The sequence below is a fragment of the Physella acuta genome, unplaced genomic scaffold (genome assembly GCF_028476545.2).
Source record: "Physella acuta isolate Inbredline_101_S28 unplaced genomic scaffold, ASM2847654v3 ptg000682l, whole genome shotgun sequence".
Taxonomy (NCBI): Eukaryota; Metazoa; Mollusca; class Gastropoda; family Physidae; genus Physella; species Physella acuta.
This window is the reverse complement of record NW_026732201.1, coordinates 7,334-24,830: the sequence shown is the minus strand read 5'-3', so window position 1 is coordinate 24,830 and position 17,497 is coordinate 7,334. Positions and strand designations below refer to the sequence as shown.

The 17,497-nt window shown below is 44.8% G+C and overlaps 1 protein-coding gene across 1 annotated transcript; it reads right to left on the bottom strand.

Moving 5' to 3' along the window:
• Positions 1 to 3,518: 3,518 nt before the first annotated feature.
• Positions 3,519 to 15,900, bottom strand: LOC131949267 (F-box/LRR-repeat protein 16; the record flags this gene model as incomplete). Its single annotated transcript, XM_059311082.1, is given in 3 exon segments — positions 3,519 to 3,675; positions 11,309 to 11,457; positions 14,344 to 15,900. Coding segments are annotated over 3 exon segments (1,716 nt in total). The 3' UTR covers positions 3,519 to 3,526.
• Between the last annotated feature and the right edge of the window lie 1,597 nt (positions 15,901 to 17,497).

The following is a 17,497-nucleotide window of genomic DNA, read 5'->3' as shown; positions in this document are numbered from 1 at the left end:
CGCCCCACCTCCATCTACCCCCCCCCCCACATTCCTTCCTACACACACACGCACCTATAATGCTAGGTCACGCACATTTATATATATATATTTTTTAAACGATTCAAACTCTAATTTGTTCATATCTAGCAAAGATTCGATGATATCACAGATTGTGTGTCTATTCTTTAAGTAAAGCTATTACACGACTAAATCCTAAGCTGCCTAGCCATATCTGCCACCCCTTCAAATGAGTTACGGTTCCTGAAAGTTAAATGTATATATATATATATATATATATATATATATATATATATATATATATATATATATAAATCAATATACATACAATAATTACATAGGTCGTATATATCGGGTTTGAAACTTGTAGTATTTAAAAGCAACAACACTAATAATAATAATAATAATAAAATATTGTAAGCGACATGTGAATTAAAAAACATGAACCAGAGCTAGAAGCAACAAAATAAAACATGAAATAATTGAACGCAGAAACTAGACAGGCTGTCCATAAATGACGTCATGTCAATAAATGACGTCACGCTGTATGATATGGGAGGGTATCACTTTAGTAAGCGGGGAAAGGTGTGAGATGGCATACCATTTGTGTTGTTTACACGTCATAGTAATTTTTTGAGGGGTGGGAGAGGGAGGGGTGATTAAATTTGAATCGGGTGTTGGTGATATTTACGTGACGTCATTTATAAACAACCCACGACACACAGAAAAATATATATAACCATTTTCTCTCCTAGTCTGTGGCGGTCATTAAAACCCAACTGGCACAATAGCGGATGTCACGGACGAGTTTAGAAAAAATAAATATAGTATTGAAACTGTACACAGAGGAATCATTAGGGTGGGCATTAATAGAAGATAATGCGAGGCTTGTATTTGTCTATACCAGTAGTTAAACTCTGAAAGCTAACCCAATATTCCAAGAAATTAAGCTAATAAATATCCCCATCTGTATTTTTATATAATGCATCATATATATATATATATATATATATATATATATATATATATATATATATATATGTTTGTTACCCTGATTTTCTCAAATGTTAATGGCTTATTCTGAGCACTTCTTTAGCAAACTGAGATTTGAAATATAATTTTATGGGTTTCTAATGACGTACATCGCCTTACATGAACATTATAATATTATGTCTTATGGCTGAGCATATTATTAGAACGGCTGCGCATTTGTCTGTTTTCGGACACTCTGCGCATGCCAAGTGACTGGTTGTATTACAGTCGTCTGCGCATGCCATCGGCGACTGCGCATGCGCTGAAACCCAAGTGTAGGCGCTCTCGTGTGTACAAAAACAGTGTCGTTTAGCAGATATTTTTAATTATAAAAATAACATTTAGCTTTTGCTGGACCGAACCAATTAGCCTACGTAGTGTCATCTATTAATAACTTTAAATAAATAACGATGAAAATAATGTAACTGTAGCCCTCGATTGCAAAAAAAAAAAAAAAAAAAAAAAAAATAGCAAAAAGTTGAATAAAAGTGGTAAATACTGACTGAGAAACGTGTTATTTGTGTTGGTATATATTATTATACATGGAAAGATAACGAGAATATACAAGACTTTGGGAATGTAGAGGGGGGTAGATTGTATCCACTGGTTCGTTCCAGGGATATGTCACACATGAGTTTTTATACAAGATTGTCAAGCAGGTGGGGGGGGGTGCTGAATGATGCGTCACAGCCATGAGAGGTGGGTGGTATCGTGACGTAGAAGGTTGGGGTTTTGACGTCACGGATAATAGGAGTCTGGCATGTGATGTCACAGATTTTTGTACGCGTGACGTCAAAGACTGTCAAGTCTGGGTTTACGCGTCATGAGATTGTAAAAGTGTGGAAAAATGTTGACGTCAGAGGTATTGAGGAGTCAGGAATGTGACGTCACAGGCATGTTACTCTGAATTCTGACGTCAGAATCAATGACGCTGGAAGTGTGTCATCTCTAAACGAGATCAAATAAGGGTGGGGTGAGGGTTGGTAGAAGGGTTGGGGGGTGGCGGGTAGAAGGGTGGGGGGGAGGTCATTGACAGCCCAGGTAGTGGTGCATAAAGTAGTGTGTGACAGGTCATGTCATGTCATGTTAACCGAGCCGTCATGTCATCTCCACAGGTGAGGTGTCTGTCACCAGACAGGTCGACAGTGACAGACTGGCACCGCTCTGCAGACCTGTTTGTCAGTCAGACTGACATGTGTCTCATTTAAATGAGAATTTAATTTCAGCGAGTAAACAGTGGGTGGGGTAGAGAGTATGGGATGGGGGTCGCGTCAGATACTGAAAGAAATTGAGCTGCGATGGGTAAGAAGAACAAAAACAACAAGACGAGCACTCGTCAAAATGTCACCTCATCAGCCTACAAGATGTCACAATCCTATAATATAAGACGGACAATGCTCGGGTCTATCAAAGAAAAAAATCGAATTATCTCCCTTGTGCTTTGTTTTTGAACAAAAATACGATGCGACAGTTGGGGAAAAGGTGGTGGCGTGTTTTTAATGGGGTTAAAATGTGATGGAAAAATCAATTATTTTTCCTGTTTTAATTAACAATTAGTTTTAAAAACACAAGTTATCGTGTTTTGTTGAGATGATAATGATTTGAAGAAATTACCCGTTTACCTTGGTTAGAGAAAAATAAAAACGCTTTCAAAATAAGTTTTTTTTTTTTTTGGAGTACATTTTTTAAAGTTGTTTACAGCATCAATGTGCTGAGTGACACATGTGATATCGAATGTCATCGACCAGATCCTTAATACTGTACACCATCTACAAGTTTACCCTATGTAAATGTCTTTTTTTTTCTTATTTCGTCATGGCTTAAAATATATATACAAAAGATGTGGGGGGGGGGGGGTCCCAGTAACAACACATTCAAGAGCGATCACTCTTTGATACTGTTGACAATATTCAAGGGCGATCACTCTTTGATCATTTGTTGACTATACTCAAAGTGCGATAATTCGATGATACCCATGTTGTATATGTCCGAGGGGCAAATACTCGATAAACATGACGCTGTAAATATTTCAAGGGCACTCTCTCTCTGATCTTCGTGTTCAATAGATGCAAGGGCGATCACTCCAAGATCATCGCGCTGATTATGATCAGGGGCAATCACTTGTGCTGTATCTGTTGAGGGACAATCGCTCGATGATCACCGTGTTGTGTTTACTCATGTTCCATCACTATATCGTCATCGTGTTGAATATGATCAGGGGCAATCACTATATGTTTGTGTTTAATATGTTCAGGCGCGATCACTCGATGATCATCACGTTGAGTATGTTCAGGGGCAATCACTCGATGATCATCGTGGTGAATATGATCAGGGGTGATCACTCTCAGATCAGTGTGTTGAGTATGTTCAGGGGCGATCGTTCGATAATCATCGTGTTGAATATGTTCAGGGGCGATCACTCGATGATCATCGTATTTAATATGTTCAGGGGCGATCACTCTCAGATGATTGTGTTGAATATGTCCAGGGGCGATCACTCGATGATCATCGTGTTGGGCATGTTGTCCTTGAGGTACCGGCACAGAGCTGAGTTGGCACCTGGGCAGTTGGTCACCTCCAGTTCCTCTAATCTCTGCAGATGACGTAATCCGTAGAGTCCGTTACTGGTCAGTCTACGACAGCCTGGAAATGTTTAAAAAGTAAAGAGAAAAAAAATGTATATTTGGACCAGACTCACCAAACAAAACAAAATCATATTTCAATTTTGCTCCATCGTGTTTTGAGACAACGAGTTAAACTTATTTCAAGGGAGCACTTTCACGCATACAATGGTTTAATTAACTAAAATATGTATGATAAACCTGTTTGTATGTCCACCCTCTAACTAAATCAGTGAGCCCTTCTCTGAGGCAATGTTAAAATAATCATAGAGAAATTATGGCGCAGACCAAAGTGGGCATGTAAACACATACACACACTGATACACAGACACGCACATACACAGACGTACACAGATACACATACACACATACATACCAGCTATAGACAGGACCCTGAGAAAATATAGCGCAGGTCAAATTGAGACCATACATATATGTAACTAGGGTAGGCCTAGCCACTAGTTACAAATCTGATGCAACTGATAACGAACGATAAGCCGAGACGCAGTATTACAGTCTGATGCAACTGATAGCAGGTGGCTTATTAGATCGGACTGATAACAATCTCAAAGCCAACGCGTGCTATTTTGGGAAACGGTACGAGGGGATGCAGACGGCCTGTCAACTTTGATTGATAGGATGCAGATGTTTATTAAACGGACTGTACGTTAGAACTGCGCAACTAGTAGTCGGAGACATCGAGTACAAGTATCGATTACGGAGGAATACAAGTACGAATACGAGTACGAATACAAGGGATAAATAGGAGGGGACGGCTGAACTCGCGGCTCTTCCCTTTTCGATCGCCCGCTCTCTTCATCGCTCGCTTTAGATCAGTCAGTCTGTGTGACATATCAAGTTGGTTATATTGTGTTAAGAAGGACAATAGACATGTGGATTCAGTTATATGAAGCCTAGTGAGGACTGTTAGGGGTCAGTTGATTCAGACTATTATTGTGAAGCATTCCTGTTGATTCATTGTGTTATTTTGAAGCATTTCTTGATTCATGTAATAAAAGGATCAATAGCGAACCTGCATCTTCGAGTATTTCTACTGTAGTCGATGTTGTGTAGCATGAGTGGTTAAACTCGTTACATTTGGCACTACAGGCAAATAGTCTCGTAACATGTGGCGTTGCGAGCAGGGTAACTGTTCGCTCGTTACAATTGGCGTCGTCGGACAGGATGAATTCAACTAGACTTGCCGCTTTAGGCACCCATAGTCAACCTTGTGCATAACTGTGTTTAGTGTGTGTGTGAATTCGGACATTCAGGAACTGTGAAAATTGAGGAACGAGGAAAATTTTTTCATACACACACGGTAAGAAAGAACTCTTTTGTTTTACTTACGGAATACAATGTCTACTCTGGACGAGAAGCAGACCCATATAGTGGTCCTACCCAGAGAGTCCCACATTAACAAATTTTACGGGGACGGTGATCCAACTTTAACCAACAGGTTCAGTGAAGAGGTCAAAGCGGCCTGGGCCTCGAGAGGCATGTCACCAGAGGAAAGATTAAGACTGCTGATGGGCAGTATAGGAGAGACGGTTAGGGCAGAGGTCAAATGCCATGATAAAACCATCCAATCAGATCCGGATAAGGTGCTGGATCTGATTATGGAGACCTTTGGGGAGAGACGGTCGGGATCGCAACTGCTGGCAGGGTTCGTAGGCTTAAGGCAGAGAATGGCGGAGAGTGTGATGGAGTACTCACACCGGATGAACAGGGCCTTTGATTCGGTAAAGGTCAAAACACCTGACATTGATGTGCGCCTACTGAGGGACCATTTCATCGAGGGGCTAGCAACCCCGATCCTAAGAAGAGAGTTGAAAGAGGAGGTCCACAAAGACCCGCAGTTGACCTTCCTTCAGGTTAGGAACTCAGCGATCCGCAGGTCCGAGGATGAGGACCAATCGAACTGTTCGGTGGACAAAGTCTCTGTGCCTGAACAGAGACAACCCCCACCCACAGGGGCCGACACGATGGAGACCATGATGGCTCAACTGTTGGCCCACCTAGATAAGGTTGACCAACGTTTGGAGAGGTTAGAAAGCAGGTCAACAGCTGAGAATCAGGAAAAGAACGGGACAAAACAGAGACGGGTTGGACGGCCGCGTCCTGCCAAGCCATCACTCCAATGGACGGCCGACGGTCGACCAATTTGCTTGTCCTGTTCACAACCCGGACATATGGCACGGTACTGTCCGGAGAAACGATCGCCCTCTGTACGGCAGGTCAAGCCTACAGAGCGGCGAGGTAATGACTTAGTAAACAAAATGACACAGAAACACAGTAAGGAGAAAAAGAAAGGTAAAACACAACTAATGAAAAAAATGAACTGTGAAATGAACTGGGATGTTGAAAAGTTTCAAGTGAACAATTTGTTGGTAGAGAAAAATGATGATAAGAAGGAAATTGGTAGACTTAAGAATGAGATCTCAATGTTAACCAGGAAACTGGATAGGGAAAGGTCATGCAAATTAAAAGCACAGGAGAAATGTTCATCTTTAGAGTGTCTGTTATCGGAAGAAGTAAATAAAAATAGTAGACAACAGAACAGTGTTGGCAAACTAGAAGAAATGAAAGAGTCTCAAACAAGACTTGAAGAGAAATTATCCGATATTGAAAAAGAACTTCAAAGTACAGCAAGGCTGGGATCCATCGAACAGCGATGGGCAGCAGAATTGGCACTCGTTGACCTAGAGAGAAAACATCGCCCGGGGCGGTCCAATGGCAATGCGGACGCCTTATCAAGGAATCCTTACGAGAGACCGGGCGATGAGGAAGAAACGCTGACAGGAATATGTGAGGTCAGAGCGTCAACAGATATCCCTCATGGGGTGCAAGTGATGCAAAACGGGCAGACCGGGGTGGAGCACATATCCACAGAGCCCGGACATATGGACAGTAGTGATTTTAATTGCCTTAATCACAAAAAGATAAGAGATGCCCAGAGAACGGATAGTGGCTTACAACCGCTATTGAAATACGTCCAGGAACAAAAATTCCCAGGAAGAAGGGAAAGAGAACAATTTGGTCGAGAAACAAAGAAAATACTGAGTCAGTGGGACCGTCTCAGTATAGAGGATGGTGTTCTCATGCGGAGAATTCATGACCAAATTGATGGGACAATACACCAGGTGGTGGTGCCTGGACAGTTACGAGAAGAAGTGCTAAGGTTGGCACATGACAGGGCAGGACACCAGGGTCAGGACAGGACGCACAAAATTTTACGACGGAGGTGTTACTGGCCCAATATGGAAATGGAGGTCAAACGCCATTGTGAGGTTTGTGTGAGGTGTCAGCATGGGAAAATGCCAGTTGTCAAAATGAGACAGCCATCAGGACACCTACTAGCGACAAAACCACTAGAGATTGTGGCTATGGACTTTACGTCGTTGGAGCAATCATCGGATGGGACGGAACATGTGTTGGTAATGACTGATGTATTCACCAAATGGACTGTGGCGGTGCCCACACGAGATCAGACTGCCAAAACAGTGGCAAAGGTCTTAATAGAACATTGGTTCATCAGATATGGCATACCAAGACAATTACACTCTGACCAAGGAAGGGCTTTCGAGTCAGAAGTAATTAACCAACTGTGCAGCCACTACGGGATCAACAAATCTAGAACAACCACATTTAATCCGAAAGGAAACGGACAGTGTGAACGGTTCAACCGTAGCATGCATGATTTGCTGCGTACCCTAGAACCTGAACAGAAAAAACGTTGGCCTGATTTTCTCCCAGAGTTGGTATATCTATACAACTGCACCCCCCATGCCACAACCGGCTTTGCGCCACACATGTTGCTGTTCGGACGGGAGGCTCGACTCCCTCTTGATTTGTTCCTAGGAAAAAGGGAGAGTATGACTGGCTCATACACCGCACTGGAATATGTGAATGAACATATGAGAAGAATTAGAGAAATGTACAGGGTAGTACAGGAAAGACTAGAACATGAAGCACGGCGAAGGGAACCGCCGGTACAGACAAAGGACCCGCCACTCAAACTGAACGACAGGGTATTACTGCGTAGCCACCCGTTAGGCAGAAACAAAATCCACGATCTCTGGGGACAGGAGTTATGGCAAGTCGTGGAGATGCCTAAAGTAGCAGGTGGCCCCTTTAAGATAAGACCCATCGATCACGCCAAACCGGATCGGTGGGCGAATATTGCTCAATTAAAGAAATATTGTCATAGTCAAGAAGAGCAGTTACACACAAGGAAATCCAAGACAATTAGGGAACCGGAAACTATAACGGAAATTCACATACCCATCCCGGAACCATATCACCATCAACAGAACAACCGCGATACACAAGTGGAGGATAACGGCAACAAAGAGGATCCCGGTCCCTCCAAAAGCAGAGAGACAATAGACCATCAGATAAGTGGTCCGCGGAGAAGTTTGAGAAACAGAAAGAATACGAAATTTTTTGTCAGCAACCATCAAGTCTTTCATGGTCGCGCTGGTATGAGAACAGACGGTTCAAAAAGCTATAAAAGTGAACTGGTGAAGGCACCAAACGAAAAGGGTGGATGTGAATTCTAGAACTGTTTTGTGTCTCAGGAAGATGATGTAGACACAGTTGATATGTGAGATAGGTATGGCTGTCAGTCGTATACGAATGGGACGACGTGGACAGTGAGTGGGACAATAAAAATTTTTTTACGATTGTGCGATTGACTATGGAGGAGTGCACCTGCCAGGCGTTGTTTGTGGTTGAAAACACACAAAAAAAGGCAGGGGTGGATGTAACTAGGGTAGGCCTAGCCACTAGTTACAAATCTGATGCAACTGATAACGAACGATAAGCCGAGACGCAGTATTACAGTCTGATGCAACTGATAGCAGGTGGCTTATTAGATCGGACTGATAACAATCTCAAAGCCAACGCGTGCTATTTTGGGAAACGGTACGAGGGGATGCAGACGGCCTGTCAACTTTGATTGATAGGATGCAGATGTTTATTAAACGGACTGTACGTTAGAACTGCGCAACTAGTAGTCGGAGACATCGAGTACAAGTATCGATTACGGAGGAATACAAGTACGAATACGAGTACGAATACAAGGGATAAATAGGAGGGGACGGCTGAACTCGCGGCTCTTCCCTTTTCGATCGCCCGCTCTCTTCATCGCTCGCTTTAGATCAGTCAGTCTGTGTGACATATCAAGTTGGTTATATTGTGTTAAGAAGGACAATAGACATGTGGATTCAGTTATATGAAGCCTAGTGAGGACTGTTAGGGGTCAGTTGATTCAGACTATTATTGTGAAGCATTCCTGTTGATTCATTGTGTTATTTTGAAGCATTTCTTGATTCATGTAATAAAAGGATCAATAGCGAACCTGCATCTTCGAGTATTTCTACTGTAGTCGATGTTGTGTAGCATGAGTGGTTAAACTCGTTACATTTGGCACTACAGGCAAATAGTCTCGTAACATGTGGCGTTGCGAGCAGGGTAACTGTTCGCTCGTTACATATATACACACATACACACATACAAACATACCAGCTATAGACAGGACCCTGAGAAAATATAGCGCAGGTCAAATTGAGACCATACACATATACACACATACACATACACACATACAGACAAACATACCAGCTATAGACAGGACCCTGAGGTTTCTCATAGAGAAAATATGGTGCAGGCCAAAGTAAACCCATACACACACACACACACATAACCACATACAGACAAACATACCAGCTATAGACAGGACCCTGAGGTTTCTCATAGAGAAAATATGGTGCAGGCCAAAGTAAACCCATACACACACATACACACATACACACACAGACAGATAAACATACCAGCTATAGACAGGACCCTGAGGTTTCTCATAGAGAAAATATGGTGCAAGCCAAAGTAAACCCATACACACATACACACACAGACAGACAAACATACCAGCTATAGACAAGACCCTTAGGTTTCTCATAGAGAAAATATGGTGCAGGCCAAAGTAAACCCATACACACACACACATACAGACATACACACATACAGACAAACAAACATACCAGCTATAGACAAGACTCTTAGGTTTCTCATAGAGAAAATATGGTGCAGGCCAAAGTAAACCCATACACACACACATACAGACATACACACATACAGACAAACAAACATACCAGCTATAGACAAGACCCTTAGGTTTCTCATAGAGAAAATATGGTGCAGGCCAAAGTAAACCCACACACACATACACACATACAGACAAACATACCAGCTATAGACAAGAAACTGAGGTTTCTCATAGAGAAAATATGGCGCAGGCCAAAGTAAACCCACACACACACACACGCACACACACACAGACAAACATACCAGCTATAGACAGGACCCTGAGGTTTCTCATAGAGAAAATATGGTGCAGGCCAAAGTAAACCCATACACACACACAAACACACATACAGACAAACATACCAGCTATAGACAGGACCCTGAGGTTTCTCATAGAGAAAATATGGTGCAGGCCAAAGTAAACCCATACACACACATACACACATACAGACAAACATACCAGCTATAGACAGGACCCTGAGGTTTCTCATAGAGAAAATATGGTGCAGACCAAAGTAAACCCATACACACACATACACACATACAGACAAACATACCAGCTATAGACAGGACCCTGAGGTTTCTCATAGAGAAAATATGGTGCAGACCAAAGTAAACCCATACACACACATACACACATACAGACAAACATACCAGCTATAGACAGGACCCTGAGGTTTCTCATAGAGAAAATATGGTATAGGCCAAAGTAAACCCACAGACACACATACATACACACATACAGACAAACATACCAGCTATAGACAGGACCCTGAGGTTTCTCATAGAGAAAATATGGTGCAGGCCAAAGTAAACACACACACACACATACAAATACACACAGACACACATACACACATACAGACAAACATACCAGCTATAGACAGGACCCTTAAGTTTCTCATAGAGAAAATATGGTGCAGGCCAAAGTAAACCCATACACACACATACTCACATACAGACACATACACACATACACACATACAGACAAACATACCAGCTATAGACAGGACCCTGAGGTTTCTCATAGAGAAAATATGGTGCAGGCCAAAGTAAACACAAAGACACACATACACACACACAGACACACATACAGACAAACATACCAGCTATAGACAGGACCCTGAGGTTTCTCATAGAGAAAATATGGTGCAGGCCAAAGTAAACACACACACACATACACAGACACACATACACACATACAGACAGACAGATAAACATACCAGCTATAGACAGGACCCTTAAGTTTCTCATAGAGAAAATATGGTGCAGGCCAAAGTAAACACAAAGACACACATACACAGACACACATACACACATACAGACAAACATACCAGCTATAGACAAGACTCTTAGGTTTCTCATAGAGAAAATATGGTGCAGGCCAAAGTAAACCCATACACACACATACACACAGACACACATACAGACAAACATACCAGCTATAGACAGGACCCTGAGGTTTCTCATAGAGAAAATATGGTGCAGGCCAAAGTAAACCCATACACACACACACACATACACACACACACAGACACACACACATACACACATAGAGACAAACATACCAGCTATAGACAGAACCCTAAGGTTTCTCATAGAGAAAATATGGTGCAGGCCAAAGTCCCCGACCTGGACACACCACCGGATGTACAGGCGGGTCAGTGACGTCATGGTGGACACGTAGCCGATCCCGATGTCCGTGATGTGAGTGCATCTGTGGGGAGAAACAATTCAATCAAAGAGCTGTCAATCATTCTCTCTCACTCACCCACCCTCCGCCCATCCTCCCTCAAAGCTCGGGGACTGAGTCATGAGGTTCTCGATAGATTTGTTTAGTACAGTCGCAGATTTAATCATACGTTACTTACAGATACTAACGGTATACGCTAAATATATGTAATATATATAAATATACATTTATTTATTTTTATTTATATATAGGCATGTATATAGGCATATAATATATTCTAGAGAGGAAGAGAGGGGACTGCAAGGCGCGCTTGCAGCTTGTTTTCTAACGTCTCCTAGAAGAGAATTATATATATAGATAATATATATATATATATATATATATATATATATATATATATATATATATATATATATATATATATATATATATATATATATGTGTGTGTGTGTGTGTGTGTACATAACCATATATATGTATATTTATAGCCATACTTAAAGTGCTGTAAACGTCCAGCGTGAGAGAGCTAAGATCGATATTTTTAGCGGCTCTTTTGGTCACTAGAGAATTGTTCTTAAGGTCAATTGTCTTGTGTTTTTGGGTGATCTTTTATCGGTGTGGTCAGTTTGTCTTGTGTGGTTATCTAGTCAGTTGTTTTGTGTTGTTGTGTGATCTTTTATCTATGTGGATTTGTGGTCAGTTGTCTTGTGTGGTTGTGTGGTAGGTTGTCTAAGAGTTGTTGTGTGGTCAGTTATCTATATTGGTTGTATGGTCAGTTACCTTGTGTGGTTGTGTGGCCAGTTGCCTTGTGTGGTTGTGTGGCCAGTTGCCTTGTGTGGTTGTGTGGCCAGTTGCCTTGTGTGGTTGTATGGTCAGTTACCTTGTGTGGCCAGTTGCCTTGTGTGGTTGTGTGGTCAGTTACCTTGTGTGGCCAGTTGCCTTGTGTGGCCAGTTGTCTTGTGTGGCCAGTTGTCTTGTGTGGTTGTATGGTCAGTTACCTTGTGTGGTTGTGTGGCCAGTTGCCTTGTGTGGTTGTGTGGCCAGTTGCCTTGTGTGGTTGTATGGTCAGTTACCTTGTGTGGCCAGTTGCCTTGTGTGGTTGTGTGGCCAGTTGCCTTGTGTGGCCAGTTGCCTTGTGTGGTTGTATGGTCAGTTACCTTGTGTGGTTGTGTGGCCAGTTGCCTTGTGTGGTTGTGTGGCCAGTTGCCTTGTGTGGCCAGTTGCCTTGTTTGGTTGTGTGGCCAGTTGCCTTGTGTGGTTGTGTGGCCAGTTGCCTTGTGTGGTTGTGTGGCCAGTTGCCTTGTGTGGCCAGTTGCCTTGTTTGGTTGTGTGGCCAGTTGCCTTGTGTGGTTGTGTGGCCAGTTGCCTTGTGTGGTTGTATGGTCAGTTACCTTGTGTGGCCAGTTGCCTTGTGTGGTTGTATGGTCAGTTACCTTTTGTGGCCAGTTGCCTTGTGTGGCCAGTTGCCTTGTGTGGTTGTATGGTCAGTTACCTTGTGTGGTTGTGTGGCCAGTTGCCTTGTGTGGTTGTGTGGCCAGTTGCCTTGTGTGGTTGTATGTTCAGTTACCTTGTGTGGCCAGTTGCCTTGTGTGGTTGTGCGGCCAGTTGCCTTGTGTGGCCAGTTGCCTTGTGTGGCCAGTTGTCTTGTGTGGTTGTATGGTCAGTTACCTTGTGTGGTTGTGTGGCCAGTTGCCTTGTGTGGTTGTGTGGCCAGTTGCCTTGTGTGGTTGCATGGTCAGTTACCTTGTGTGGCCAGTTGCCTTGTGTGGTTGTGCGGCCAGTTGCCTTGTGTGGTTGTGTGGCCAGTTGCCTTGTGTGGTTGTGTGGCCAGTTGCCTTGTGTGGCCAGTTGCCTTGTGTGGTTGTATGGTCAGTTACCTTGTGTGGTTGTGTGGCCAGTTGCCTTGTGTGGTTGTGTGGCCAGTTGCCTTGTGTGGCCAGTTGCCTTGTGTGGTTGTGTGGCCAGTTGCCTTGTGTGGTTGTGTGGCCAGTTGCCTTGTGTGGCCAGTTGCCTTGTGTGGTTGTGCGGCCAGTTGCCTTGTGTGGTTGTGTGGCCAGTTGCCGTGTGTGGTTGTGTGGCCAGTTGCCATGTGTGGCCAGTTGCCTTGTGTGGTTGTGTGGCCAGTTGCCTTGTGTGGTTGTGTGGCCAGTTGCCTTGTGTGGTTGTGTGGCCAGTTTCCTTGTGTGGTTGTGTGGCTAGTTGCCTTGTGTGGTTGTGTGGCCAGTTGCCTTGTGTGGCCAGTTGCCTTGTGTGGCCAGTTGCCTTGTGTGGTTGTGTGGCCAGTTGCCTTGTGTGGTTGTGTGGCCAGTTGCCGTGTGTGGTTGTGTGGCCAGTTGCCTTGTGTGGCCAGTTGCCTTGTGTGGTTGTGTGGCCAGTTGCCTTGTGTGGCTGTGTGGCCAGTTACCTTGTGTTTCATACGTATACACGATGTGTGATAAAGTATCTAAACATCATTCTTTTTACACATTTCAATTGATAAACCTACATTTACTTCGGCGTATTGATAGACTTTTCTGCCAAGTTAACTTAAAGTAAACAATCCTCTTAGACCTAGCGCTACATTGGGCAGATGAAGTAGAGTTCATGTTTCTTGACCTCGGCATATGAAGAAAATGTGTGGTCAGCACTTTTCCCAGTCGCATTTACTTTTTCTAACATGAGTTAGGTACCCATCAAATCTGGGTGGACTCAGGGACGTTCTACTGACTTGAACCCGGATTCGAACTCGAGACATTCGGATAAGGAGCCTTGCGTTCTACTGCCAAGATCTTCTTAAATTTAGATGGATGCTATTTCAACCCCCGCATTACACCTAACCTTATATGTATTTAAAATAAAAATTAAAACATTATCTCCCCTTATACCGACTCTGTAGTTGCTCACATGCACGTGCGTGTGAGCACTACTCACCTGTCCAGCACGAGCTCCTCCAAAATGCCAAGGTCACAGGCCACGTACTCCAGCGAGGCGTCGGTGACGCGCGAGCACCAGGAGAGGTCAAGGCTCTTGAGCTTCTTCATGTTCTCGGCGATGATCTCGACCCCGTCGTCCGTGACCTTGGTGCAGCCAGAGAGGCTGAGCACGGTCAGGTTGGGGAGGGCGTGGATGATGTTGACCACGCCGTGGTTGGTGATCTCCCAACACGACTTGAGCCGGAGGATGCGCAGCGAGGCGTTGAGCTTCGAGTCGAACAGCGCCAGCCCGTTGTCAGTCACGTGATAGGCCTGCAGGTTCAGCTCGTGCAGGGCCGGAAGTAGCTGCGCGATGGCGCCGATGGTATCGTCGGCGATGTGGATACAATCCGTAATCGTCAGGACGATTATCCGCGGGTTGAGACACGCCCACAAACCGGATCCGGTCACCTCGTTGCAGTTCGAGAGTTCGAGCTTGTTCAAGCACGGCAGCTTGCGAATCAGATTCTCCAGCGCGCTGTCGGTGATGTTGGAGCACCGCAAGCTGACGGAGCGAATGGATTTCTTGCTAGAAGGCGTGTTGTTGATGAACTCGATGATGTCTTTATCCGTCGCGGCGACGAAGCAGACCTGATCGAAGCCGCGGATCTGAAAATGTTCGAAGCAGATTTTTTTCTTGGATCCGTCGTTGTTCCAGTCTTTGAAGTTGATGACCGGCATGAGGCCGAGCCAGTAGACGCTCTGGTAGAGGACGTTCTTCCACTTCTTGCAGACGCGGCACAGGACGCGCCGGTCGTCGTAGGAGAAGTAGAAGAAAAACCGCGAGAGAAAAGTCTCCTCCTGCATCAGCTCGCTGATCGTTTCCGGTTTCGTTTCCCATTTCTGTCCCGTCATGCTCATGTTCAGCTTCCGGATCCGGTTGGCGATGCCGGCTTTGGGCGAGCCGATGAGTTTTGTCGGGGTGAAAATGCTGTCTTTGGTGGGCCGTTTGAGCCGGCCGTTTTGGCAGGTGGGTGTGGAGTCGCCGTTCGTGCCTTTACTCCCCGGGGGGTCGGTGTTTGGCGAGTGGGCATTCTGCGCCGACCACGCCAAAGGCGAGGATTTCATCTGTGAGGGTAGCGACGAGGATTGAGTTTTCGTTTCCGGCGACGTCGCGTGTTTATTATCTCCCGTGACCGGGTGTTCCACCCGCGGCGGGACAGAACCGGAAGCCGGAAAAAGCCGGGAAACGGCCGTGGCCACGGCGTTTTCTTCCGTGTGAACCACGTGCTTGGCGTTTCGGGTCACCGGTTTGGGGTCCTCGCTGGGGAGCCCTTTCTCGTGCTGGGGCCCCCCGCCCTGGGGCTGGTCTCTGTGGAACCGAAGTCCCCGGATTCCGTTGGAGATCTCCATGTACGCCTTCCGTATGGTCGACATGACGCGATCGATGTGTCAGTCGCGCGCCGGCCGTTGCATGTCCGAGCCCTCGTGACGTCTGCCGCTCCCGTGGGCAATGAACGGTTCACTTCCGGCGAGTGGTGATGACGTAGTTCCTGTTCATCGTCCGCTGAACGACCTGTGGAAAGAGAAGAGAACACAATGGAGGACGGAATTGAAATGTTCTAGAACTTCTAGAGGACAGAAACGGCGTTCTATGAAATATGTGGAGCAAATGGAACACCAGCATGAGAGGACTGGTGTGTTCTAGAACATTAGAAAGACAGGATTAGAGTGTTCTATAACATCAGGAGGAATGGATTTTAGTATCTAGAATTTCTAGAGGACAGAACCGACGTGTTCTAAGATATGGGGAGAAAATGGCGTGGAGTTCTATGGACCACCAGCAGGACAGGACTGGGGTGTTCTAGAACATTAGTAAGACATGTATGGAATGTTCTAGAACATTATGAAGAAGTTCTGGAATGTTCTAGAACAATAGGAGGACATGTCTGAAATGTCCTAGAACATTATGAAGAAGTTCTGGAATGTTCTAGAACATTAGGAGGACATGTCTGGAATGTTCTAGAACATTAGGAGGACATGTCTGGAATGTTCTAGAACATTCGGAGGACATGTCTGGAATATTCTAGAACATTCGGAGGACATGTCTGGAATGTTCTAGAACATTCGGAGGACATGTCTGGAATGTTCTAGAACATTATAAAGACAGGACTGGTGTGTTCTAGAACATAAGAAGAACTGGACTGGAATGTTCTAGAACATTAGGAGGACAGAGCGTTAAAAAGATCATCGGATCTACGACAAGGAACCCACGCGGGCACCAGCAGACGGGAAATGTGTTATCCTGGTTCCACGGTGGCTCAGTGTGACGTCACGAGGGGGGTGGGGGAGGGTGGATAATATTTTGTGTGTGTCTATGTCCCAGCTAGATCGTAATGAAAAGAACAGACAGCCTCCCCGCCAGGCAATTAGCGGGCACGCGACTTATCTTCTACCTCGTCAAATCAGATGTACCGTTATGTCAGTTGGTGTGTGGGGGGCGGGAGGGGGGAGTAATCGCATGATATGTCAATGAGTATGTCGGTATGTCGGTTGGTATGTAGGTAATAGCAGGTAGTATGTCTGTCGGTATGTCGGTAAGTATGTCCCTTGGTAGGTCACTTGGTATGTCGATATGTCAGTTGGTATGTCGGTTTATATGTTAGTCGGTATGTAAGTCGGGTTTAAAGTGACAGTTAATATTCCAAACTTTGTATCTATTTTCTGATGCTCATAAAATCAATCGGTATGGTAGTCGGTGTGGAAGTTGGTGTTGTAGATGGTGTGGTAGTCGGTGTGGTAGTTGGTGTGTAAGTAGGTGTGGTAGTCGGTGTGGAAGTTGGTGTTGTAGATGGTGTGGTAGTCGGTGTGGTAGTTGGTGTGTAAGTAGGTGTGGTAGTTGGTGTGGAAGTTGGTGTTGTAGTCGATGTGGTAGTTGGTGTGGCAGTCGGTATGGTAGTTGGTGTGGCAGTAGATGTTGTAGTTGGTGTGGTAGTTTGTGTGGCAGTAGATGTTGTAGTTGGTGTGGTAGTTTGTGTGGCAGTAGATGTTGTAGTTGGTGTGGTAGTTTGTGTGGCAGTAGATGTTGTAGTTGGTGTGGCAGTATTGTGTGGTAGTTGGTGTGGTAGTGGGTGTTGTAGTCGGTGTGGTAGTCGGTGTGGTAGTTGGTGTGG